At 51.7% G+C, this 27497-nt stretch overlaps 1 protein-coding gene across 1 annotated transcript; it reads left to right on the forward strand.

Moving 5' to 3' along the window:
• Positions 1–881: 881 nt before the first annotated feature.
• Positions 882–27166, forward strand: IGFBP2 (insulin like growth factor binding protein 2). The gene is made up of 4 exons (XM_040986405.1): positions 882–1251; positions 23967–24196; positions 24529–24669; positions 26850–27166. The coding sequence occupies exons 1-4, from the start codon at positions 882–884 to the stop codon at positions 27012–27014; spliced, it is 906 nt and encodes a 301-aa protein (XP_040842339.1). The 3' UTR covers positions 27015–27166.
• The last annotated feature ends 331 nt before the right edge of the window (positions 27167–27497 follow it).

A 27497-nucleotide genomic window follows, 5' to 3' on the forward strand; every position in this document is an offset into this window, starting at 1 on the left:
GCGTTCACACCTGCGCTCTGACCTGACCTCACTGAGACCCCTGTCCCGCCCTCCCTCAACCCCAAGCAGGGTATGTTGAGCTAAGATCCTGTAGCAAGGACTTGGGGATTTACGGACTGGGTACCCACGTCGTTAGGGCTTATTTTGGGGGAGGCATAGAGGCGGGGTTTAGGGGAGAAAAAGGGAGAAGTTTTATGGTTGTCCAGAAACGGCACTTAGAATTTTCTTAGGCTGCAGCTACATGGGGCCCCTTTTCCGGGAACTGCGATGAACACAGAGCGGCTATCTGGGGCTAGCCTGATGCAGTCCGGACCCACAAAACACTAAAGCGGTTGCTCCTAGCCACATATCAGCCGTGGAGGATGGAGATTGTTGATGTGAACAGACTGCAACCCACTTGAAGGTCAAGCCTGCCCGTCGTCCTTTGTCCCTAGCAGTAAGAGCAGCGCCGACCGCACGGAAGGAGCGCAAACTGAGGGCTTCCAAATTGAACAGGAGAGATCGCACACAAAAGCTCTGCGCCTCTCCCACACCCATCCTACTCAAACCTGCAAACCTGCAAATTACTTTTATTCGCTGGGAGCTAGGGAGCCCGGGAGAGAGGGCTGGGCCCTCCACGTAACCGGGAGCCCACGCCTGCTGGGCGAGGGGGCGTGCGCGCACGCACAAGGCCGCCCGCGCGGGGGTGCAAGGGGGTGGGGGGTAAGGGGATGGTCTCCACAAGGGGGAGGGGAGAAAGCAGGGGGCGGGGAGAAGCAGGCTTTTTAGGACCCGGCTGAATCGGCAGGGGAGGAGATAGAAGCGGGCTCGCAGAGCCGTGCCACCTGCCCGCTAGCTAGGTCGTTCGCTTGCTCTCTGCCGTCGCGCTCCCTACCGCCAACATGCTGCCGAGACTGGGCGGCCCCGCGCTGCCACTCCTGCTGCTGCTGCTGCTGGGTGCGGGTGGCAGTGGCGGTCGCGGGGTGCGTTCCGAGGTGCTGTTTCGCTGCCCGCCCTGCACGCCCGAGCGCCTGGCCGCTTGCGGACCCCCGCCGACTCCGCCTTGCGCCGAGTTGGTTCGGGAGCCGGGCTGCGGTTGTTGCTCGGTGTGCGCTCGGCTGGAAGGCGAGGCGTGCGGTGTGTACACCCCGCGCTGCGGCCAGGGGTTGCGCTGCTATCCCAACCCGGGCTCCGAGCTGCCCCTGCAGGCACTGGTCCATGGGGAGGCCACTTGCGAAAAGTTGCAGAACGTCACTCCCCAGCAGGTTGCAGGTAATGCGGGCCGGGACGAGTGGAGAAACTTAGAGGGCAGCGGCGGAGCCTTGGCTGCGGCCGTTCTGTAGGGAAGCTGTTCTGTTGGGAAGCCGGAACTCCGGGCAGAAAGAGTGGAGCCCTTGGGCAGTTCAGCACAGGGTTATTACGAGCGGACGCCCGCAAGTCAGGCCCAGGGAGGTGGGCTGGAGTGAGAGCAGGCGGAAGCGCCTTGGCTACTAATTTGGTGGGGATCAGTCGGTAGGGGAGCGTACCCTGACTTTTATTCGGGGAAGCAGGGCGCAGGGCAGATACGTGGGAATAGGACCTTGAAGCCTGTTTGGGACGCAGCTATCTACGGGGGAGGCGGGTAGTCCCTGACAAAAGGGCTCTGTCGGATCACCTCTGGGAGGCAGAGGCTGCTGCGGGTCCTGGCGGGTCCTGGGTGCGGAGGGGGAGCTGGCACGAGGAACCCGCAGCTGGAAGGAACGCTTTTCTTTCCTGGGCTTGTGAAGCAGCCGAGAGAGGACTTAGTACTTCGAAGCGCGAGTTACCTCGTACAGAGGACCACAGGGCTCTTGCAACTGCATGGGATGTAAAACTCAAGGGGTGGGGTGTTTGTGGTGCCAACGGGGAATGGGGGGGTCCCCCAACACAGCTGCAGCAGTGTAACTTAAGCCCATCCCAGGAAGGGGTAGCGGTGCAATGCCGGGTCCAGCGTCTGGGCCCCCAGGTCCGAGGGCGGGAGGAGAAGCCAGGCTCGTGCAAGCTATGGCTCAGGCTCAGGCACGAGCAGTGAGCGCCGTTCCAGCTCCCCCCAGTCTTAACTAAGCGGGTGCGGTAGGGGGGGACCTCCCTTTGTTAAGAGGGCCTCGTCCCTTCCATAAGTTGTGTGGAGACACAAACAGACATAAGGAGTCTCTCTCTCTCTCTCTCTCTCTTTCTCTCTCTCTCTCTCTCTCACACACACACACACACACACACACACACCCCTCCAGCCCTGGGGCCTGGAGAGAGCTGCTCTTTCCTCTGCAAGACAGCTGGGGCTGGAGACCACAGCTGTGGTTAAAGCAAAACAAAACAAACAAACAAAAAAAAGCAACCAGCAAGTTTGACCAAGTTTCTCAAACTTACAGCAAAGGAAGGAAGAAAAGGAAAGCGTGGATCTTTGCTCTTCTTTCCTGTCTCCTGTGTACCCCGCCTTCCCCCACCCCAACTTGAGAATGAACTTAGGGATCGGAGTTGAAATGCATTTCTCTGGCACATTTTTTGACCTTGGATACTGAGCAAGATAGGGCTTCCGACAAGTGGACAGCCTGGGCTCGCCGAGTTGCTTTTCCTCTCCAACCTGCCTGGCAGTGGACCCTTCCCTCTTGCTTCTCTTAGAAAGCGGTATTAGAAGGAAAAGCCCCTTGATTTCCGCCTCGGCTGCCGGCCCTGCAGCCCTGCCCACTTCTCCGTGGTCTGTGCTTGGTGGTCCTGTGGCTTCTGTGCCAACCAGAGCTTCACTCTGACAACTGACAAGGAGTCTTCCCCTGCGGGAGGGCTTTGCACAGGTCTCCCAGGCTCACCGAGTGCTCGGACTGTGGCTATTGATCAAGCATGCAGTGTGCTTTTGCTCCCTCATGGCTTTAGTGCTTCCTCCGGCTCTGGTTTAGCTCACTGTGAGCCTGAAAAGCCGCCCTCTGCCTGAAGCCGGTTGGAGTCCTCTATCAGGGACCAGATGTGGGAAGCTGGCTCCTTTCCTTTCCTGGAGCCTGAAAGAGGAAGAGGAGAGATGAGGGAGGCCAGAGCCCCAGGACAATGGGGGATTTTCAGCCCAGTTAAGTGGGACTCCCTAGCCAGCTTCCTCTGGCTGCCACCTCAGCTGTCTCCTCCCCTTGCCAGGACACCTTCCGCCCTTTTGTCCTTGGTGGTAGTTGAGGGGGGGGGCAGTAGGCAAGGGTGGGCACGTGGTGCGGGTGGAAGCTCAGGAGCTACCTTGGGAGGACAGGCCCAATATTGGGGTGCCAGAGATGGGAATAAGGCTAGGGGAGGGGCACTGTGGAAGAAACCTGAACTCTTGAGGTGCAGGGAGTAGGTGACGTGAGGTTGGAGGTTCTTAAGAGGGAAATTAGAACTGGGGATGGGGTGCAGGCCATACATGGCCCTGGCACAATGCTAAGATCCCCTCTCCATCTCCCATCTCTCCTCCCCCTACTCTGAAGAATGAACCCCTCACCGCCTCCCCCTCCGCATTCCTCTTGGAGCAGGTTGCTTTTGGGAATTTTAAGCACACCCTCTTATTTCAAGGCAGCAAACCCCAGCAGTTCCGGCTTTGCTGTTAGCTCTTTTGTCTTTGTTCCTGGGCCTCTGGGGCTGAGTCGCTGGCTTCCTGGGAATGGCAGAGATGCGGGGGTGGGGTGGACACAGCAGCGGGTAGTAGAGGGTGGTAGAAGTGGGGTGACCGGGAGTCTGTATCCTGCAGGGGTCAGGAAAGGGAGGGGAGATTTTGGTGGGCTAGGTAAGTTCAGAGTGGTCAGGCTGGGAGGTGGGTGGAGCCAAGGGTGGAGAGGCCTGGAAGCAAAATGGAAGCGGTTTCTGAACTCTATGAAGTCAGGTGATGGAGAGGACCCAACTGCCTGGAAAAGTCGGGGTGGGGGTGGGCTGGGTTGTGGGGGGAGGGATCAGGCTCAGGCCAGGCCGGGCCTTTTCAGAATTCGGGCTGGGCTGGTTCCTCAGCATCCCCCAGCCTCCTTCCCTGCCTGGTACAATGCAAGGGATTATGTCAAGAGGCGGGTCTACCCAAGTGGCCGTCTGGCTGGCTGCACATATAAAGGTGCTATAGAAAAGGGCAATCATTCAAAGATCCTGGGCGGACCCTGGAGGCTCTGCGGCTGCAGTTGCTGGGGGAAGATCAGGGTGGTAGCGTGGGGGCTGGGGGAGGGGGACAGAGGCGAACCACTGATTGACAGTGGTTCAGCACAGCTTCAGAAAAGGGGGGCGGGGAGGATGCCATGGGACTTCTGGCTCCGGGTGCTGCTTTGCATCTCATCTTGCATAAATTTGCATACCGAGTTCAACTCACTGTCACTCCCGGTGAACACCACTACCTTCAGTTTCCCCTGCCTCCCTCTGGATGGAACTCCTTGAACTAGCTCTGCTCGGTGGCTTTGGGAGGAGACGGGCGCGCTGAGAGCTGAGGGACTGGGTGGGGTGTGACGCTGTGTGCCCCACCTGCACCCCGGGGTTTGATGCCAGGCTGGCCAGATAAGATGACCATTGTGAGCCTCTCAGTATTTCTGTCTGCAGCTTTGGGCTCCAAGGGAGGCACAAAGCCAGGGACTTTGCCTAGTTTTCTTATGCACCTTCCATAAGTGCCAGAAGTGGCCTTTGTGTAGTTGTATTATCCCCACTCCCCATTGTCTTATAAGGTATTTGAGGACGATTTGAGAAAAAAGAAAATCCATGGAATGATGCTCAAGTCTCTTTAGTTTTTTTTTTTTTTCCTAACTTCTTTTTATTGGAAAGGCAGATTTACCGAGAGAAGGAGAGAATAAACCAAAGATCTTCCATCTACTGGTTCACTCCAAAGATGGCCACAATGAATAAAGCAGCGCAGCCTGAAGCCAGAAGCCAGAATCTTCCAGGGTCTGAAGTCTTTGAAACAAAACATGAGGCTGGGCCTGGCACGATAACCTAATGACTAAATCCTTGCCTTGCCTCTGCCAGAATCCTATGTGGATGCCAGTTTGCATCCTGGCTGCATCACTTCCTGTCCAGCTCTTTGCTTGTGGCTTGGGAGGGCAGTGGTGGATGACTTGAGGCCCAGAAGGCTAAGAATTCTCTGATTTGGCAGTGGTAGACGGAAAGAAAAACCCATCTGTTGTGGCAGTGAGGGCCTGTCTATGTAAAGGTTTTTGGTGAAATGGGATTGTGGAGTTTCTGTCAGGCCAAGGGCAGAGCAGCTTAGAGGATGTTTCCAGTTAGGCTGCCTTAGCACTAAGCGCATCATTCATTGGGTAAGGGGCACAGTACTAAGCTCTTAGAACATGCCAGGCATTACTTGAGGTCCATTGGAGGGCTGTTCTTAGATGCTTCTTAGATTGGCTGTTCTCTGCTGTAGACATGGGGCACACCATGGCTAAGTTTTGATAAGTGAAAGTTCAAAGAAGTTCTTGGCGCTACTATTATTGACAAGGTAAGTACGTACCTGGAAGAGCAGGTGATAGCTGCCATGGGGAAGGATGAGGAAACACAGCTACCTTTGGTTGGCTGTTGCTCCTCACACACGATAGCACTGGATGGGCAAAAGGTTCCTGGTGTTCCCAGCTTCCCCTCTGTATCTTACGGTCCCCTCCTGCCCTCTAGGCTAGTCTCACCCTAGCAGATCCCCTCATCCTTGCATCTCCTACTGCTGATCCAGCTAGAACAGCTGCAAATTAAATGGGTGGGCAGGACTCAAAACAAATGGCATAGCAGAAGCCACAGAGAACAATGTCCCCTTTCCTTATATATATAACAAAGGGGAGGAATGTAAGGAGTTATTCAAATATCCCACCCTGGACCTGGCACCATTTTCTCTTCTTCATAGCTCATGAAATTTGTGCCAGTTCAGCCATCCACCAATCAGATGTAAACTGGCATTTCACCTGAGAATCCCACCCCCAATCTCCCAGCCCCTTCCCCAACTCTATCCACTTACCAATCATTCTTAGGCAATCACCTGTGACAGTCTCAGGCACCAATCCCCTGGAGCCTACCCTCGGTCTCTCCCAATCCCTGCCCCCTGCCCCCCATACCATGTGGGCTCACTTGAATGACGTAAAGACCCGCAGGTGTGGCTCGTGCGTGCTCTCTCTCTCTCTCTCTCTCTCCTTCTGGCTGCCCCCCACCAACCTTTCCTTGCTGCTCTACCACCACACATCCCATTCTGTTCCTGCCCCGCTGAAATAAACCTCCTAAGATTAAAAAAAAAAAAAAAGGCATAGAAAAATATACCAGCCCCAGCCTTGCTCAGAGATGCAACCTGAGGGCAGTTGAGTAAGTAATAGAAATGTTTGAAAGAAGGAACGAGGGTAAGGTTGACTGGGTCTGCAGGGCACTGGGCTTGAAGGGCTGGGGCTTTGGTGGTGGGAGGTGACAGCTTCCTCCGCAGGTGGCTGGTACTACTGGTAGTGTTAAGCACTGCTTCTTCCCACACCGAAGTGTGCAAGAGGGAGACCGTGCTTCACTTCCTTGGGGCGCCTGTGATCTGGTTGGCAGAGGTTCTAGGGCCCTTGGCTTCTCCTTGCCATCTCTGGCCAGCTTGTTCCCAATGACAGCAGCGGCCAAGAAATAGGCTGGCTTCTCCCCATCTGTCCTTCTATCACAAAATGACTTCCACACCTGCTTTATTTCCCGTCTTCTCTGTCCCTGGGAGGGAGATTTTCCCCCACTCTGTCTTGCAGATGTGAACACAGGGGGCTTCATCGAGGGGTTGCCTGGCAGGTAAGTAAGGCCCTGAAAGGCCAGCGCTCATGCACCCTTCTTCGTCCTGTTGGCAGGGACAAGCTGTGGCCTTGGCCAGCAGTTGGGTTCCTGGACATGTGCAGGTGATGGATGGGTCTTGACATGTCACTGCCACACTCTGTTTCTGAGGTCTCCCTGGACTCGAGAGGCCCATGTCCTGGTGCTTGGAGGCTTGAAGAATGCAAGTGGCTAGAGTGCAGAGGTCAGAACAAGCTGGAACATCCCAGGGCAGCCTCCGGAGAAGAGCTGGTAGGCAGCGGTAGATGGTGGAAACAGCCTGGCCTTGCCTCTTGGGGTGACCTGCTTCCAGTGCAGACCAGACAAGGGCTTCCTCCCACACCAAGCTCACCTTTGGTAGAACAGGGAAAATTTTACCCTTTCCATGGCCTGTGTGTTAGGGCAGCCATGATCCTGGGATGGGATTGGCACATGCGGATTCTTGTGCATGTTAGCTGCCTATAGCCAGACCAAGCTGATGTATTAGCCCAGCTGCTCATCCCTGGAGGGTCAAATCCTATGGCTCCACCATGTTCTGGCCACCCTTGGCAACAGGTTTATTACCATGGAGCCTCCGTTTCCTTCTCTGTAAATCAGAAACTGCTAGTACTACCAGCCCCTTTCTGCCACTGCTACACGGGTGTGCATAAATATGCAGAGAGCATGTGAAGGCTGAGTGCTTGTTTGCTTTGTTGAAATGTTCATGTCTGCTCCTGTGAGATGAAGGTGTCCGTTCCTCTCTGACTTCACCTTCAGTGGGGCTGGAGTGAGGCTGGTGTGGAAAGCGCCAGGCAACAGTGCTTTAAATACCTTAAATAAGTGGTTTGAGGTCAATATACTTTTGGATTTTTTTTTTTTTTAAGATTTGTTGTCTTTATTTGACAGGCAGAGTTACATAGAGAGAGGGGGAGAGAAAGGAGAGAACTTCTATCCACTGGGTTCACTTCCCATATGATTGCAATGGCCTGCACTGGCCAGAGAGAAGCCAGGAGCTTTTTTTTGGATTCCCATGTGGGTGGCAAGGGCCCAAGCACTTGGGCCACTTTCTGCTGCTTTTCCTGGTGCGTTAGCAGGAAGCTGGAACGTAAATGGAACAGCCAGAACTTGAACCTACTATGTACCTTAACACTGGCCTCTTGGTTTTTTTTTGTTGTTTGTTTGTTTGTTTTATTTTTTAAACATTAAATACCAGATAATGTTCAAACTTTTCTACAAGATTTATTTATTTCTTAGAAGGATAGAGCTACACAGAGGGAACCACACATACACACAAACACACATACAATTTTTCATCTACTGGTTCACTTACGAAATGACCACAATGGCTGGAGCTGGGCCAGTCCAGTCAGGAACCAGGAGTTTCTTTTGGGTGTCCCACATGAGTGCAGCCACCCAAGCACTTGAACCATTTTCCATTGATTTCCCAGGGGCATTTACAGGGAGCTGTATCATAAACGGAGCAGCCAGGACTCAAACAGGTATCCTTATGAGATGCCAGTGCTGCAGAGATGGACCTTACCTGATATATCTGGCGCAAGCTTTTTTTTTTTTTTAATTTGAGCTGGGCAGCACCCTTTGGGATTCGTCTGTCCGAGACTAACCATTCTGAGTACATAGTCCATGCCTTTGGTGCCTAGGATGGGGGTGGGAGGGGCAGGAGGAAGAGATGTCCCCAGAGCTTGGGCACCAGGGTTCTTGTGACAGATTTGTTGCTCATAAAGTGACAGAGGGCCTAGTTCAGCCTTCCCCTGGCCAGTCCATCTGAAGGAGCTGGCCTGCCAGCAGCTGGGATTAGAGGACAGGCATGACCTGAGGCCACTTCTGGCAGGGCAGTTGGGGAGGGCCTTTCTCTACGTGTGGCCCTCTGGGTGGAATGTGTTCTGCTCAGGTTTGGGAACCTTAAGGTCCATGCACTCACCAAAATGATCCTGACATACTTCATGCCTGTGGTGTCTATTGTCAAAGCCAAGTGAGGACCCCAGGAGGCCCATTTCCTGCTCTGAGAGAATGGAACTTCCGGAAAGTTGAACATGGTCCTGGCTGAGAACTTGGATGTTTATTCCAAAATAGCAGCATTTTCTTACTACACCATTTCCTGCCTTGAGCTCGCTCCCACATCGGGGCATTTCCTGAGCACCCAGGGGCTCCCCCATGCCTGACTGCACCTATGGTCCTCAGAGAAAGGCCTCTGTGGATACAGTGACCATGGCGACTGTTTCAGGCGAGGGTCAGGAAAGTAGAGAGGATGCATGCCTGAGTGATGGTGAGACACTCAGGGGACTAAGCTTGGTGTTTGCTCCTGGGAATCAGGACTTGGGGGGTCTCCTTAAGCTCTCCGGAGGCCTTCGTGGTGAGGAGGGGAACACTGGGATAGCCCACCATATAGAGGTGCTGGGTTTTAGGTGGGATAACTACCCCACTCCTGCCAACTGAAGAAACCGTTTCCTAAAGGAAACCGGGCCATTTCCCATCTCCTCCTTCTTTGGCCACACCCATTTCTTTACAAAGCCAGGGCAGCCCCCACGTCTGCATTAGTCCCTGGGTGTCAATCAGTCAAGACTCGGAAGCAGTCCTTGTCCAGAAAGTTGGCTGCCCTGGAAAGAAATACAGCATCAACGGCAGTCAGGAATGTTTTCACTTCCTTTTGGGGGGTGGGGGAGTGGGGAGTGGGACAGAGGCACTTGGCAGTTCCTGGAGACCTCCTGGCTGCCAGCCCTAGATCTCTTCCTGGCTGAGCTGGTGAAAGGCAAAGCAAGAGTGAAGGCTCGGGGAGAGGGGCAAGGGCTGGCTGGCAAGTTTCCGGCTGCTGGGCAGAGGAGTTGGCCCTGAGTGAGGCCTGGGGAAGTTTCTAATTAGTGGACAGCTGTAGGTATGTCATTCTCTGTTCATTCAAGGAATTGGACTTGCCAAGCCAGGAAGTCGAGGAGGGGAGGGTGACTCTGGCCCCCGGAAGGCCTTGGCTAGTTTGGGAGAGGGAGGCAAGAGGAGCCTGCTGAGGTGCAGCTCAGCTGGAGGAATGTGAGTAGGACCATGGGGCTGCCTAGAGTCATTGGCAATAAGCTAGGGGGCTCCCGGGAAGGGTGAGTAATCAAGTAAGGATCATTCCAGACGTCATGGCTCATTTCTTCCAAAGTGTGCACTTTCTGTCTCTGTCCCCAGCCCTGATTTGGCCTTGGGGTTCTTCACACATGACAGATGTGGAAATCCAGGTTAGGTCAAGGCTCATAGGCAAGGCTAGCACAGCCCGGGATGGAGCCGGGTCTCTGGGATCTTGGCTGCTATGCTTTCTTCCCTCCACCCTGTGTGTGTGGGGATGCAGTTCCCTTGCATCCTGGACAAGTTCCTTTGCTTTGAGAGGTAGTAATCACAGCCGAGCTTTGCAGAAATGCTCCTTTGTGCAGCTCTTCAGGAAGTTTAGGTCTATTGTCTTCCCTCCTGAGTGGAGGTGCCATATTGGCCTTTGAAACTTTCTCTTTTAAAATATTTAATTGGAAAGTCAGATTTACAGAGAGAAGGAGAGACAGAGACAAAGATCTGGTTCATTGGTTCACTCCCCAAGTGTCCGCAACGGCTGGAGCTGAGCTGATCTGAAGCCAGGAGCTTCCTTCGGGTATCCCATGCAGGTGCAGGTCCCAAGGCTTTAGGCAGTCCTCGACTGCTTTTCCGGGCCACAAGCAGGGAGCTGGATGGGAAGTGGAGTATCCAATACATAAACTGGTGTCCATATGGGATTCTGGAGCATTCTTGGTGAGGATTTAGCCACTGAGCCTTCTCACCAGGCCCTGCCTTTGAAGCTTGCTAAAGTGCCTGAAGCTAAGAGCAAAATGAATGTGGCAGATCCCTGTGCCCTGTACCTGGACTCTGGTTGTTTGATAGTGCTCGGCAGTGTCTATAGCAACAACAGAGGAAGTGGTGTGGTGGGCAGGAGCTGGGGCAGGCTGACTGGCATGAAGGCTTTTGAGGTTGGATGGGGCCAGCCGGCCTCTGACTGATGGCTTCCTTCTCTGGAAAGATGAAGGTCCTGAAGAATACAAGGGAAGCAGAGCCCTTGGGATAAACTCTGGTTGGGGGTCTTTCCATTGGTGATGCCACTCTGGTTAGTGATGAGCTATGAAACGAAGCCACCTGGATCTGGTTATGGCGTGGCTACTGACTATTGATGTCTGTAAGCTGGATATCAGACTATGGCTCTTTTATAAGCTGTGGGAGGAATAAGAAGTTATCAACATGATTGCCTGATGATAAAGTTATGTACATATTCTGTGTAGCACTTAGAGGCATATAACCAGGTGTGTATGTGTGTGTAAGAGGTGCATGTTCTGATCCTTTCCTTCTGCTAATTCTGACCCAGACAACAGAAAGATGACAAATGCCTGGTTAGATGATTTCTGGTTGGTCCTCCTGTTAGAGGATGTGGCTTTTCTGAGGGGATGTGGCCTATGTGGACAGCTGCTGTTTGCAATAGAGAAAGCCTTTATTGAGTCTAAACTGTGGAGTCAGTGGTTGAGGGTTTTCCAATAGGACAGTCATGGCCCTTGATGTCATTATCCCTTCCTATGGTTCTGTCAGTGGCTGGATGGCCAACCATGGCTCATTTATGCCCCAGAAGTGAGGATTCTTATTTGAGGCTCTGTTTTACCATCTCTGGTTGGTTTTGTTGCCTCTTAAGCCAAGAAAGCTGGGCCAGGGGAGGAGACGGATGTGATGCAGTGTGAGATCAGACAAAATCAGTGAACTTGTAAGTTGAAGAAAGAGAAAGGCATTGTGACCTATTTAAAGACACTTATTTATATTCAGGACACCTCTTGTGCTGGTTTGAGAGTGTGGCTGGCAATCTTGGACATCTTTGCAGGGTTTAGATTTCCTTTTGCATCCTCTGGATTCAATTTGTGTCAAGCCTGGAATATCTGAGAGCAGTGTTGGGATGAAGAAGAGGCTGGCGGAAGGGGAGGTTAAGAGAGACGTTGGGAGGATTCCATCTGTGTAACTCAGTGAGGCTGGGCTGTAGAAATGCATGTAGGGAGTTATTTGAATGTCAGTCCCAGGAGAAGCAAGTATCCTTCCTACCCCATCTCTGGTTTCTCTCTTTGTTTCCTGCCTTTCTTTGTCCCTTGCCTCCCACACCAGCACTCTTGCTGCTGTGTGACCTTGATGGTGAGGAAGGAACCCAGAAAAGCAAGTTCAAGTATACATGTAATGAAATTCTGCAAGGCAGTTGATGGAATTGTCCCTGGAGAGTCACTCTTTAGGTGTTGCGTTCACTCGGAGGCTGTAAGGAGGCAGGTGCCTTAACATCTATCGCCTACACATTCTGGTGCTGGGGAGAGGTCAGAAACACAGTGCTAGAAGTTGAACATTGCCTAAGAGGAATCCAAGCCAATGGAGATGTCCTTGCATCTCACGCAGACTGTGGTAACTCTTTAACCTTCTGATCAAGGCTTTGGGGAAGATCTTCCTGAGCTCCTTTTCTGGTGAATCAAGCCACAGAAGTAAGAGAATCAAATTGGACAGGTGTTTGCCTCTGTAGTCTCGGAAAGACAAAATGCAGTATTCTTCCAAGAATGTAAGTTGAGCACATGGACTGTCTCCCCTTCTGTTCTCTTTCATTATAATTTTTAAAAATCTATAAAAGCTTATACCTTCAGGAAGCTTCCATCCCACAGAGGAGGAGGAGAAAGCAAGGACTCATCGAGGATTGTGTTAAATTATTCTTAAATCATCTCTTTTGCTGAATGAAACCAAGTGGCTTTGGGTGCTTGGAATCACAGTGTCCATCCGCCTTCCTCTGCAAAAGGTTCCTCCTAAACTCTATGCCGGGGAGCTATGTATAATTGGTTGGTTGCTCCTTTTCATGAACTTCTGGGATGGCTTATCATGTAGATCCCTCTTGGATTTGTTCAAGGCTGCTTCTGCTGTGGTCCTTTGGGAAACAGAACAGCTGACTCTTTTCTACTATTTTTTTTTTCCTGGCAGTTGGGCACCTCCACAACTCTGCAGTCTTTGGGCTGTCCCAAGGTGAGCTTACCCCATTCCTTTAGGTGTGTCCGCTGATGTGAGCCCCGCAGCCCAGCGCCCACCAAGTTCCACAGCCTTCCATTCTGTCGCTGAGTCATCTTGATGCCTTTGTCTTTCCCCTTCTCGATTCTCTGACCTTCTTCCATTTTCTTTGGGTCTTTCCTCTGACTCATTTCCTAGTTCTTCATGGCACAGAGCACTGGATGGGAGCCAGTGGCCAGGCGCCAGCTGGAGGGTGGATGACCCTGGTAGCATGGCCTCGGCCAACAAAAGTGATGGTGCAGCCTCTTGTACCAGTCCTCTTCCTGCTGGTAAGGTTGCAAGGAACATGCTCGTTAACTCAATGCATGCTGGAAAAGGAATTTGAAAGGCAAATGGTAAGTTTGTTTTTAAAAGGGCTTTTTAATGCAGGAAAGGGTAAGTATTTGGGTCCATGCTGTTTGAGATGCACCCATTCTGTACCATAGTACCTAGATTTGACTCCCACCTCTGTTCCCAAGTTCAGCTTCCTGCTAATGTACACTATACCCCCTGGGAAGCAGCAGGTCATGGCTCAGGGAGTGGATCTCTGCCACCAGGAGAGAAATCAAGTCCGTTACTCAGTTTTTACTGTTGTGGAAGAGTGTTTGGGAGAGTGAATCAGAGAATAAGAGATTTCTGTCTCTTTTCACATAAACAAGTAACTGTTGGGAAGTGCTATGAGCCATGTAATCACAACAGTTGTGACCCAGAATTGTAGGTTGTTAGCGTTTTGTTAACTAGGAGGCAGTGCTTACTGCCTTTCTTTTTGTTATATTTTTATTTTGATTTTTTGAATTTTGTGTTACAATTTCGTATAGACTGGGATTCCCCCCCGAAAAACTTCCACCCTCGACAGATTTTCCCCATGTCACTACAATAGTGTAGTCCTTCACAAGGAGTCATAATTCCATTAGTCTTTTATTTAAGTGTGCCCTGGCATCGCTGGTACAGACAATGTCAGACAGTCCAGCATCCCACTGTGTACACATTTCCAACACTTTCATTGGGAGTCCATCTTTTGTTTGGAAGCAGGGATGCATGTTGCATTGTACCCTCACATCTGGATATGGTATAACCCAGTACTCCATCACTATACATTTCCATAAATGAGAAGCCATGAAACAAGGTCAACAACTGGTATGAGTTAGAAAACAGCCACAACAGCAACAACAAATTACAGCACTATGAAAAAACGCACCAATGAGTAACCAACATGTGGGTGACAAAAAAGAAACACAAAAGTCTCTTGGGAAAAATGATGCCACCATGTAATCCATAGCCAGCGATGAATTTGACAAGAGAAAGAAAGTATTCAGAATAAATGAAACTGAAATAAAAACATCAAAACATATGGATGTAGCACCCCTCCCAAAACAGCATGGATCAGATTATTGAAGTTACGCTTTCCATGATGGTTTCCTTATATTAGAGAGAACACATGGTATTTGTACTTTTATGATTGACTCATTTCACTGAGCATAATGGTCTCTAGTTGGGACTACCTAGTTGTAAATGGTGTAATTTTATTCTTCTTAATAGCTGGATAATATTCTATGGAGTAGATGTACCACAGTTTCTTTTTTTTTTTTTTAAGATTTATTTTATTTTCATTACAAAGTCAGATATACAGAGAGGAGGAGAGACAGGAAGATCTTCCATCCAATGATTCACTGTCCAAGTGAGTGCAAAAGCCAGTGCTGCGCCAATTCGAAGCCAGGAGCCAGGAACTTCTTCCAGGTCTCCTACATGGGTGCAGGGTCCCTAGTCTTTGGGCCTTCCTCGACTGCTTTCCCAGGCCACAAGCAGGGAGCTGGATGGAAAGTGGAGCTGCTAGGATTAGAATTGGTGCCCATATGGGATCCTGGCATGTTCAAGACGAGGACTTTAGTTGCTAGGCCACGGCGCCGGGCCTGACCACAGTTTCTTTAACCACTCTTGTTTGGACACACATCTGGATTGTTTCCATGTCTTTGCTATTGCAGATTGTGCTGTTGCAAACATAGGATTACAGATCCCCTTCTGATATGTTGCCTATTTTTCCTAGTTAAAGAGATTTATGTGCATCTAGTCCGTGGAGGTCCAGCACGCAGAGAGGGCACGCATCTCAGGTGTAGGTATGTGTTTCAGATGGATAGCCGGTGCTTTCCAGCTTCTCTAAGCGTTAATGGAGGACACACATGAAGGTGTTGTTTTCTTTGTCAGCGTTGGTTTTCTGAGATCTACTCAAGTTTCTTGCACAGGTTGGAGCTATTTTCTTACCTACTGTGTATTATTTCACTGTATTATGCTACTGATTGTATTTACCCATCTTTTTATTGAAAGACTCTTAAAAATTTTGTATTTCTTGAAAGGCAGAAAAGAGAGAGAGATGGAGGGGAGTGAGTTTCCAGCTGCAGGTTTACTCCACAAATGGAGTAAACCTGCCACAGCCAGTGCTGGGCCCATCTAAAGGCTTCCAGATCTCCCATGCGAGTGCAGGAGCCCGTGCACTTGAACTAGAAGATGTTCTTCTGCTTTCCCAGGTTTGTTACTAGGGAGTGACATTGGAAGTGGAGCAGCTGGGACTTGAACTGATATCCATATGGCATGCTGGCACCATAGGCAGTGGCTTTCCCTACCATGTTACAGCACCAGCCCCTACCTGAAGACTTTATTTTGGGTCAAGTAGCTAACAGTTTCTGTTTGTGTGTGTGTGTGTGTTTGTTGTTTTTGCAACTACAGATAATGCTGCAATGAGCACTTCTGTGCATGTGTCCTCTCCATTTAGAGAGAAGCCAAATTGCTGAGTCAGGCATACCCGTATAGTCCTTAGTCCAGATTTGCATCTAGATGTACATCCAGATGCTGCATCCATGCACTTGCACCTTCAGTGGCGAGGTCACCGTGCCAGGTTCCCAGACGGCTGTTGTTGAGACAAAGAGAAATGGTCAGGAGCCCCGGGAAGGCGTGAAAGCCGGCAGCCCTGTTTGCCAACTTGATAACAGCCTATCTGGCTCTTCAAGGACAGTGCGGCTCGCTGAGCCTCAGAAGACCCTGGCTGCATGCTGGCATGTTTTTGTGTTCCCCAACTGTCTGCTTCAGCCCTGACCCTCCCCAGGCCTCTGCAATTCCAGGAATGACCCTGTGTTTATAAAGCAGCTCTTTGCCCAGGGCTCAGGCAGGGGGCTTTGAGAGACTGTGCTGTTTCTGGCTCACTCAGGGAGCCTGAGATGACACATTGATGTGAGGGCAGGCTCTAGAAATTCCTGTGACTCCAAGGAGGGCCTCTCTGTGTGCAGCTAAACTTGCATGTGGTTCGGCTGAGGACCCTGAGTCAATAGGTACAAAGAGCTCATGAGACTGGGTCTTCCAGCCTGGCACAACGACTCAATTAATTAATCTTCCCCTTGTACACCTGGGGTTCCATACGGTTGCTGGTTCATGTCTCAGCTGCTCCACTTCCCATCCAGCTCCCTGCTTGTGGCCTGAGAAAGTAGAGGAGCATGGCCCAAAACCCTGGGACCCTACACTTGCATGGGAGACCCAGAGGAAGCTCCTGGCTCCTGCCTACAGATAAACTCAGCTCTGACCATGTGGCCATTTGGGGAGTAAACTAGCAGATGGAAGACCTTTCTGTCTCTTCTCTCTGTAGACCCTGCTTTTCCAACAACAACAACAAAAAGACAGGTTTTGCTGAGTAGGTCAGGAGGTCAGAGTTCTTAAGAAGGAGAGCCACCTTTCTGCTCTATGCAGAAAATTCTTCGGGAAACCCAGCAAAAGAGATGGAATCCCAATGGGTGAGGGCCCTGGGGAGGCTGGAGTTGAAGGGATTTTGTTCAAAATATAGATTCCTTGGCCTTCTCTGAGGGTCATTGCCTCCCAGTCTCTGGGAGTGGGATCCAGAGGTTTGATCACCAAGCTTCTCGGGTGATTTCTGATAAACAGCTACTGAATCTGTTCCCTGAATCTGAAGATGAGCACACTGGGGGCCCAGAAAGTTCCACGTCGGCTGACCTCTCTTCAACTCCTAGAGATGGTGATGAAGTCAGGATTGGAACTGTGGTTCTTTGGCTTATAGGACAAGCCCACTTTCCAGCGGGCATTAGCCCTACTTGGCTAGTGCCTCAACCCAAGTGCCAGCGCCTCACAGTGAATTCATACTCTCAGGATGGCTCAGCATGGAGGGTACCCTTCTTCATGTTCTACTTTCCTGAGCTTTCCACCACGCAGCTGGATGATCAGCTTATGGTAGCTGCAGGTGCACAGATGGTCCCCGGATGAGAAAGATGCTTTTCCATTTGTGTGACTTTACAGCCCCGGGGACCAGTGGATCTGGAGCATCTAAGAGGGCTGTTTGTAGCTCTTTTCTACACAAAGAGCTTCAGGGAGGAGGGGCCGCCTACTGTTGCAAACTGTACAGAAAAAAGACTGGTCCGGGCCCAAGACAAATTTCTGTCCAGATATGTTGGCCTCTGAGGAGCCTGCGTTAGGTTTGGTTTGGCTGGCTGTACAGCAGGGCCTCAGGGTGGGAAGAGAGTTTGGAATGAAGCTGGGTGTCAGCAGGAGGTAGATGAATCCGCTGAGAGAAGGCCATTAACCAGGCGGGGCTCATTCCTGGGCCAGCCTACACTACGGCAGACATGTTCAACCTGGGAGGCCATGGTTGCTCCTGCCTGTGACCTTTGAGGAAAGAGGAAGACGCAATGTCCTCACCCAGAGAATAAGGTGCTCGGGTTAAACTTTAGCTAAAAAGCTTCCCCCCAAAACAAATAGGAACCCCCTTTTTTACCTCCTTCCCCCTCCTGTAGATTCTGTCAAGAGTTAAGCCAGTTAAGGGTAATCTGTTCTTGCCCAAGCACTCCTGTCTAGCCGCGGAAAGCCTTGATATTTAGCAACATCGGATTGATACAATCAACACAACTAAGCCTTGGAGGAAATGTGTAAACAGTATGGCAGCACTCTCATTTTTCCCCCATGGCTTGTGACCATTCTGCAGATTCGGCCTCCTACATTAGCCGTTACCCCACTCTCGGAAGAGATCATTCACGCCTTTCTTTGTAAGATTTATTTTATTTTCTTTGGAAAAGCAGATATGCAGAAAGGAGGAGAGAGAGAAGAAGATCTTCTATCCAATGATTCACTCCCCAAGTGGCTGCAACAGCCGGAGCTGTACCGATCCAAAGCCAGGAGCCCGGGGCTTCTTCTGGGTGTCCTATGTGGGTGCAGGGTTGCACGGCTTTGGGCTGTCCCCGATTGCTTTCCTAGGCCACAAGCAGGGAGCCAAATGTGAAGCGGGGCCACTGGGATTAGAACTGGTGTCCATATGGAATCCCAGCATGTTCAAGACAAGGACTTTAGCCACTGAGCTACCGCACCAGGCCCTCCTGACTTTCTTTTAAAGCTTGGTTTTTGCCAATGATGAGAGTTCATGGTGACCATCATATTCTAATAGCAGCCATCCTAAAGCAGGACCATTATTCCCATTTTTCAGAGCTGAGAATTTAGATCCCAGAATATGGGATTTGTGCAAAAACCGTGGGTGACTTCTAAGAGGCAAAGCCAGAATCAAGGCTCTGACGGCCTCTGCCCAGCCAAGCTTGTTTGTGAATTCTCATTGCTGTGCTGGCTGCTCACGGGACAGCTGTCTGTGGATGATGAGGAGAAGGGGAGTGGTTAGCATTTATTCTTCTTCCCGACATAGCCAAGGTTAAGTACAGTCTGAGAGAAATTAACCAAGGTCTTCCCTAGCCAGGGTGGATCCAGGAATGCAGCCAGCATTGGTGTTTCTGATCTGTAACTCAAAAGCAATTCCTGAAGGTTCTGGAATGCTTCCTATCATTTGTTGAAAGAGGTGGAGGCAGCGTGGGTTCCTGTCTGGTTGAGATCACTTTCACGGCGCCCTTAGCACTTGAGATTCAAGGTCATGGTGAGACAGAAGGAAAGAAATCTGGGAGAAGGCTTAAATGTCTTCAGAAGGAAAGGACAGAAGGGAGACTGGTGTGCTGTGGCTTTGGGGAAAGGTATTGTGTCCTCACCTGGCCTGGAGAAGGAGCAGTTTCACTCCAAGCAAGATTTTCCCAAGAGTAAAGGTCTCTCCCAGTTCAGAAGTCACCAGCTCTCCCACCGAGCATGGAGGCCAGAACGCTGTACTGGGAGGAGCCAGGGGGGCTCATGAATGTAGGGACCGGTCACACGTAAGGGTTTTGATTTGTTCAATCGGGTTGTTAGCACTACCGTCAGGCAGGATTACCATGGGGTAAAGGGCCATGCCTGGGCTGAGTTGGAAAGCAGGTGTTTTCATGCCAGCAGTTTTGGAGTGTCAGCTCTGGTTGCTCTCCTTCTGGGATGGATTCCTAAGGGTGGGTGGGTTAAAGGGCAACATGCCTATGGTGAAAAACATTTGATGGTGGCAGAGATGAGCTATTTGCCCCTTTGGAGCGGATCTTCTGGGCTCAGGTGTGCCCATCTGTAAAATGGGCCATCCTCTCTATTTCCTGCATCTCTCTTCGACACCTCTCTCGGGTAGAAAAGTGTGGCAGTATGGCTGCGATACGCACAGGAGGGCTCCCCATTGTTCCCCCTGCCCCGACTCGCCTGTATTCTCTGGCAAAGTTTTTTTTTTTTATCTTCCATAGACTACCACAAAAGTCTGTTTCAGAGTTAACCCATTTTTCTTGGTTTCAAACTTGGTGGGGGCGGGGAAAGAATTAATACTTAATCCTCAGAGAGAAGTTGCAAAGGCCCCCATTGGTCATCTCCATGCCAGATTCTGTGACCTGGCTTGTTGAGAACATTTTTTTTTTTTTGAAATTGGGACTTCTGCATAGCATACAGAAGGGTTGATTAATAAATATTGTTGTGGACCTAAGTCTTTCAGGCAGAAAAAAAAATGCAACTCGGTATTTTTGTTCAGAGGGCAAATTCCATCTCTAGCTGGAGTTCTACATCTGGAATGCTCCCCTGCAGGTTGCTCCCATAGCCCGGAAGATGTACAGGAAGAGCTTGGTAACAGGACAGTGCCCTGGTCCCACTGAGGCTGGGGACCATGTGAACGCTGCCCTGAGGGTGGGAAATGAAGTAGCTGAGCGTTCATCCTGTGTGGGTCTTTGCACGCAGTCTCTTGGGGTCTTCTTGCAGGCCCACTGGAGGTGGATGGCTCTTTACACAAAAAGCCCTGAAGGCACAGCGAGCTCTAGTAACTTACCCAGGGCTGCACAGCAAAGTAGTGAGGCTGGGAATGGGACCTGAGGGGTTAAACTTTGTGGCCTGGATTCTTGAACCGCTTTGGCTGGGAATGGTAACAAAGGATTGGGGGCTTAACCCCAGTCTGCAGTCTTGTGATCTCTTCCCCACTCTTTATCGTTTGGGTTCCCTGGGCTTGTACTTCAAGGTGTGGAGCTCAGAGATATCCTGAAGCTGGGTCCAGAGAAAGAAAGGAATGTTCTAGCACCTTTAGGAACACCGTGAAGAGCCAAAGAGACTTGTGGATTTCCTGGTCTTACTGGTAGGTTGGTTGGCAGTGAGAAGATCCATAAAGGAGTGGAACAAAGTAGACACCCTGGAACCCAGATGTCCTCCGTGAGGGTAGACACGGGGACCCTCACCTGGGAGGGGTCAGGGACATCTCAGGATGGGAACCTACTCATCCTCCCCCAAGACAACGACCCGCTGTGGCCCCTGTCTTCTGGGACCTGGAGCCACCTTCACTATGCCATTCATCGGCCCTGGACTCCGTGGTCTCTGTGGGCCTTTTGTTCCATCAAAATATGTTGAAATGTCATTTTACAGCTGGATTTATAAATGTAAATATAGGTATATTTACATTTTGACCTAACAGTGTGATTTTGGGTGATTTTTAAAAATTAACTGATAATTATTTTATCTGAAAGTACAGGGGCAAAGGAATAGAGAGAGATCTTTCATAACTTTGGTTCACTTTGCACATGCCTGCAGTGGCCCAAGTTGGGCTGCGGTGTTCTGCATGAGCCACTTTCCCTGTTTTGATCAGAGAACCTGCTGAAGTGCAGATCCTCTGCCTTAAGCCAAGCCTTGGGGTGACCAGGCGAGCCTGCTCCCCAAGGTGCGGCTGAATGTGGTACCCATGCTCCCGTTCCCTGCCTCAGGGAGTGGCAAGGTGGGTAGGGAGGGTTTGGAGCTGTTGCTGGGTCTGATTGGACATGATGGTACAGGTCCCCTGCTCAGCCCATAGGCCTTTCAATCCACCCGCCTCTGCAGGCGGTGCTGCGGCTGCTGGACCAGAGCTTAAGCTGCCTTTGCTTCACTTACTGTACAACCCAGGCTGCCTAGCACGCTCGGAGGAAAGAGCTCTTGCAGACTGAAGAATTTTCCAGGTTTCAGGGGCATTTATGCACTCTAATAGTTTAGGTTTTGTTCCTCTGATGGTTAATGATTTTTAGATAGAAAAAAATGGAATGCTGGATCCTGGGCATTTTGACCTCTTCCCTCCCTTCTACCTGCCTTTCTTTGTTTCTTTCCTTCCTTCGTCCCTCCCTGCCTTTCTTCCTCTCCCCACTCTTTTTCATTTCTTTTTTTTTTTTTAAGGTACCAAGTCATCTTTGGCAACAGTATGGTCCTTGTTTGAGGTTGGAGAGTGTGGCAGTCCGCAGGCCTGTGGACGTGCTATGGGAAATGTCCTCGCAGTCCTTGAGTCTGGCTGCTCTCTCTTCTTCCCCCCCTGCCCTTTGGCACATGCTGCCACTGTCCACCTGTCTTCTTTCTTGCTCTTTCACTCTCGTTGATGGGATTCTCAGTGACTTGGACACCAGGGGTCAGTCTGGCTGGAGCAGTTCGTGGGGAAACTGCTGAGGTTCTTCAGGCATCTTTCAACTTTCAAATGTAGATGGACTTGTCCTGTATTTCCCAGTTCTTGGTCATGGCTGGATCCCTGAGGCCCAGGTGAACAAGGAATGTCTGTGCTCCATGTTGCGTTTTTCACAGCTTTACCTACAGCCTACTCTGAATACTTCTTTAAGATTCATTTATATTGGAAAGGCAGATTTACAGAGAGGAGAGACAGAAAGATCCTGCATCTGTTGATTCATTCCTCACACGGCCACAATGACTGGAGCTGAGCCAATCTGAAGCCAGGAGCCTGTAGTTTCTTCTGGGTCTCCTACACACGTGCAGGGTCCCAAGGCCTTGGACTGTCCTCCTCTGCTTTCCCAGGCCACAAGCAGGGAGCTGGATGGGAAGGAGGGCAGCCAGGACATGGAATGGCGCCCCCACACGGGATCCCAGCACCTGCAAGGTGAGGATTAGTCAACTGAGCCATCATGGCAGGCTCTCTGATTACTTCTCTTGAAATGTATTCATGTCTAACAGCGCACAGTGAGGAAGTGGAGGCTCAAAGGAAAGACAGCTGACAGAGACAGGGCAGAGCTAAGGTTCAGCTTCTCTGTACTCCCTTACATAGCAGCGCTCTTCCTGACTCTGAAGGGAGGCTGTTGTGGCTGCTCAGAGCTGACCAGCTGTCAGCCCCAGGTGAAACTTGGTGTACACCAGGTGTACCTGGTGGCTGCTGGTTAACATCTTGGACACCAGGTGTGCTGGGGGAGTGTCCTGGACACCTGGTGGCTGCTGGGGAATGTACTGGCCACCCACTGTTGCTACAGCTGGCACAACAGTGGCACCTTCCCCCTTAGAGGTGTGTGTGTGAAGCCCACACAGGTCACAGCAACTCAGGGGGATGCCACAGCCCCTCACTCACAAGTAAGGCCTAGGTTTTTCCCCTGAGTATCTTGGAGCGTGACTGTGGGAACTCACCATGCAGGGCCTGAATTCTGATAGGACCACCAAGATTGTGGAACCTTTGTGTAAAAATACTTTCATGGTGCAGGCATTTTAACCTGTAAGGTGTTTGCATCCCTGGAGTACCTGGATTGGAGACCTGACTCCGGCTCCATCTTCTTCTTGATGGGGACCCTGGGGAGCAGCAGCAGTAACGGCTTGAATGGTTAGCTCCATGCTACTCATGTGGAAGACCTGATTGAGTTTGCAGCTCCTGGCATAGATCTGGTCCTGTGCCTGCTGTTGTGGGCATTTGGGGCCCACAGATGGTAGTGCCTAAATACTTTCTCTCTCAAATAAATAAGAAAAAAAAATATTGTAAGAGCTATTCAGTTATGTGAACGGGGCTATGAGTTTTTGAATGTATGTTAAAGGGGAGGTTTGTTGAAAAAATGTCCCCTCTGCACCTGGCCCATGCTGTTGGGAACTGCAGATGCACTGCCCTGGGCAAGCTGGCCTGGGACTCTGCTCTGCCTTGTTTTCAGGGGCCAGGGCTGGCCTGTTAGAGTCCCATACTTTTACAACTTCCTGGGGCTCGTCTCCTGGGTTGTTACTATCGTGGGGTTCTGCCCCGGCCGAACAGTCAGAGTGAGATCGGAGTACCTGAGAGCTGTACATCCAATATGTTTGAGACAGCGACAAAAGAAGCAATGAGTGCTTCTTGCACAGAGACCTTGATGATGCTTTGTGTCTCTCATAAACTGAGACTCCAGGATGGAGGAAGTTCTAGTGCATGGTCCTGAGGTTCTGCAAGATGACGGGTTTGGGGCAGGGCACACTGATGAACTTGGACGCAAATAAGATTCAAAGAGGTAGTGCCGTAGACCCGGGAGCAAAGCACTAAAGGAACTGCACTGTGGGAAGATGGGCGAGTGAAGAGAGACAGCAGAGATGAGCTGGACTGGAGTCTAGGGGATAGGGTGGGTGGTTCCCCACCTTGCCCTCACTCATCTGACTTGGGGTAGCCCAGAGCTTTTCAAAGTTCACAAAACCTGCATCTTTCAGACACTTAAGTGATAAAGGACTTACAGTAACTTGTTGATGGAGTCCCAGAGAGGACTTTATCGCGGCAGGTTTTGGGAGCCAGGGCAGCTGTGCCGTCAGCCTGCGCCCCTCTGCCTGGCTCTGGCCCTGAAGGATGGAGGCCCGATGGTAGGATGAGGCCGCCTTCGTCACTTTTTCTGGAGCTCTTGCCCTGGACCCACTGTTGGTCTTATGAAGTAACTGCCTCTGTTAAAGTTGGGGAGCGTGTTAATTAGCGCCTACGCAAGAGGTACAGGGAAGCTGAGAATTCACATGCTTTGGAACGTGGGTCCCAAGGAGGTCATGGCCATCTTGGGCATCATGGGGGCTCCAGGTGGTCCTCGGAGGACCTCCATGTCCCTGAGAAGCAGCCCCCGGAGCTCTTCTTGTCTTCCTCTTTGCAGATAATGGCGAGGACCACCCTGAGGGAAGCCTGGTCGAGAACAATGTGGATGGGACCATAAACATGTTGGGAGGCACGGGCAGTGCTGGCCGCAAGTCCCTCAAGTCGGGCATGAAGGAACTGGCCATGTTCCGGGAGAAGATCAGCGAGCAGCAGCGGCAACTGGGCAAAGGCGGCAAGCATCACCTCGGGCTCGAGGAACCCAAGAAGCTGCGGCCACCGACCCCTAGGGTCAGTGGGGTCTGGCTGGTTTGGAGTGGGTGGGCATGACCAGGAAGGGGGAGGATGAGTGACATCCTTGCCAGTCCTGTGAGTAGCATGTTCAGTGGTGTGTCTGGCTGTGACATGGACTGGACACCCAACTGGCTTAAGTTCCTTTCTCGTAACACCTGCCCAATGCTGCTTGGGCTTAGGATACAGGTGGAGAACATGCATCCTGAGGACCTGTGCTCGCTTTGGTTGCTGTATGCTCCCCTCACTGAGCTTTCCCCTCTTCTTTTCTGCATCCAGTGTTGGGGGAGCGGGCCTTTTGTTCTCACCCCACATGCTCTCTGTGCCCACAGACCCCCTGCCAGCAAGAATTGGACCAAGTGCTGGAGCGGATCTCCACCATGCGCCTTCCGGATGATCGGGGACCCCTGGAGCACCTCTACTCCTTGCACATCCCCAACTGTGACAAGAATGGCCTGTACAACCTCAAACAGGTCAGTGTGACTGCCAGCCCTGGGCTCTTCTTGCCCTCCCCACCTGTAATCGTCTCGGGCCTGGGAGTTGAGTGGGAGACTCAAGTGTCTGTAACCACAGGTGTGGGAGTGACAAGGAGGGTGGGGCTCCCTCTGTGTCCTCAGCTGGACCAGAGGCTGCCTTTACTTGTCCAGCCACCTGTGAGCACTGCCCTAAGGGCTGGAACACAGAAATGCGTACTGAGTATTGGCAGCCCCTGGAGCTGGTTCTTGGGCAGGCAGAAGGGGGACCTGTCCGTCCTTGAACAGGTGGAATGTAGACTTGCAGTTTGCATCTCCAGGCAATGAGATGCTGCTGATCTATACTACGCTCCAGAACCACGGATTTAAGCCATTTACCAAGTAGCCTCTCTTAGTCTTTCCACTTCTTTTATTTATTTTTAAAAATGGTTTTACTTATTTTGTTGAGAGAGGAAGAGCATCCCCAGATGCTCACACAGGGCTGTACCAGGCTGGAGCCAGGAGCCAAACATGCAGTCCAGGCCTCCTACATGGGAGTAACTCCCACTCAGGTACTTGGGCCAACCCTCCTTCCCCCCAGAGCCGCATTAGCAGGAAGCTGGGGCCCACAGTAAAACCCAGGAACTCCAACAGGTGACACGAGCATCTCAACTGCTGAGATGTGCCAAGTTAGTTCAGACAAGAGAATCAAGGATGGAGCAATCCCATCGAAAAGATTTCTAGAAATGGGACTAGAGAGGCTGGCTTTGTGGTGTGGTGGGTACGCTGCCTGCCATGTGCCATCCCATCTGGCTGCAGCTCTTTCAAATCAACAAAGTAATTCTTAAGAAAATGAGATTAGAGCAACATCCTAAGTATTTTGGAAACAACCAACCAGTTGGAGAACCCAGGAGCCCCCTTCCCTTCCCACCCCCTTTCAGCTCACAGGGGCAGGATGTTTCGTGGTGTGCTGATGCAGTAGGCACATCAGCTCAGTGGTCACTCCTCATCCCTCCGTTGTCCTTGGCCCACCACCGCCCCTCCCCACCACTGGCTGTCTCCACGTTGCCATCTGTTATCCCGGGAGAAGGGTCAGCGGGCCTGTGTCTGGCAGAGAAGGAGTGGAAGGGAGACAGGGAGGGCTGGAACGGTCGGTGTGCAGTCACCATGGTGCTTTCCAGCCCCGGCTGCGCACTGGGGCTTCCGGGCAGCAGTCACCCTCGTGGATCTGGGGATCAGGATTGGGTGGGTCTGAGATGTTAGAAAACCCCTGTGGGGATCCTCCCAAGCCGACAGCGTGGATTTAAAGGGTGTATGGATCCCGAAGCCAGAAGAGCAGGCTCAGGACTCTGCTGACCCCCGGGGCGGGGGTGAAGAAGAGGCTCTGTGTGTGTGTGTGTGTGTGTGTGTGTGTGTGTGTGTGTGTGTGTGTGTCTGCTGCCCCGCCTCCTCCACCGCACAGGCATCTTGCCTTTGTAAAGCTTGTCTAGCTTGAAAAGCTGTGTGCATACCTTCTCGAGGTGAACCAGCCGTGTGGAGCCCAGCCAACAGGAGTATTCTCTGCTCAGGAAAGACCGCCTGCCTGGTGCAACTTCCAGGGGCGGGAGCAGGGGAACTAGAGGGATTTCAGAGTTAACCACGTGGCTTGTGGATAAGAGTGGGAACCCTGGAATGGGGCATGCCTGGCTTTGTGGCTGGGATCTGTCTCTCCTTCACCACGTGATGTTAGAGTTCCCAACCAGTCTGTGATTTTGGTCAGCTTCTGTGTAAACGCGGGGAATTTGAATCAGCAGGCAGTGTGTGAGGTGAGGTGAGGCAAACCCCGCCTGAGCCGGCGCGTGGCTTACGCAGTGCCTGGCGCACCCTGGCTTGGGTTTTGTAGATTTGCCACCTTCCATGAAGTCTAAACTCCAGGCTGCCAGGTGTCCCGGTGGGTGTGGCCCTCTTGGAGGGGTGGAGGTTCACCCTGGGGTTATCTCCTGCAACCCTGTCCATCAGAGAGGACGCCTGCACCATTCCTTTAGAGCTCGGGAACCTTGCAGAGTCCGGACCCACCCCAGAGAGGAATCCGCACTCTGATGGACTCTGGGGTGCGCTCCCTACAGTTCCACTGTGGAACTAGCCCGAGTGCACGAGCGTTGGAGCGAGTCTGCGAGACACCTGTCCATCACCCATCACCGTCTCCTTTTCTCTTTCCTCAGTGCAAGATGTCCCTGAACGGGCGGCGTGGCGAGTGCTGGTGCGTGAACCCCAACACTGGGAAGGTGATCCAGGGCGCCCCCACCCTCCGGGGGGACCCTCAGTGTCATCTCTTCTACACTGGTCAAGAAGAGGCTCCTGCGGTACAAGACCAGCAGATTCAGTAATGCGCAGCCTGCCCGTGCCTGTCTCCTTCCTCCCCGCCCCCTCTCCAAATCCGCCCAGCCGACAATGGAGAGTGTCTGGGTGGTGGGGGTGGGGGATTTTCCAGGAGCTTTGACACACGTGTATTTATATTTGGAAGGAGCTCAGCACCACTGCGCTCGGCAAGCCCCCTGCTCTCTCCCCAGCTGGAGATGCCTGCAACCCCCGCCCCCCTTGCTTCCTTCAGGGTAATGAAGAGGGGTGTGGTGAGGAAGCTGGGGTAGAGGTTTGGGAAGGGGTGGAAAGAAATTTTTATTTTTGAAGCCCCGTGTCTCTTTTGCTTAAAATTAAAGAAAGGAAAATTCAAGTATGTGTCTTTTGCCTGCATTCTTGGGGCCATTTCCTGTCCAGCTTTGCTTTCCCAATTCCTGGAAGATGGGACAGGTGCTTCTTGGGTGACTGTTCATCACGGAGGGAGGAGGCTTTGTGAGTCCAGGCCAGGAATC

Source organism: Ochotona curzoniae, unplaced genomic scaffold (assembly GCF_017591425.1).
Source record: "Ochotona curzoniae isolate NIBS_2020 unplaced genomic scaffold, NIBS_Ocur_1.0 contig_4514, whole genome shotgun sequence".
In the NCBI taxonomy this organism is placed as follows: domain Eukaryota; kingdom Metazoa; phylum Chordata; class Mammalia; order Lagomorpha; family Ochotonidae; genus Ochotona; species Ochotona curzoniae.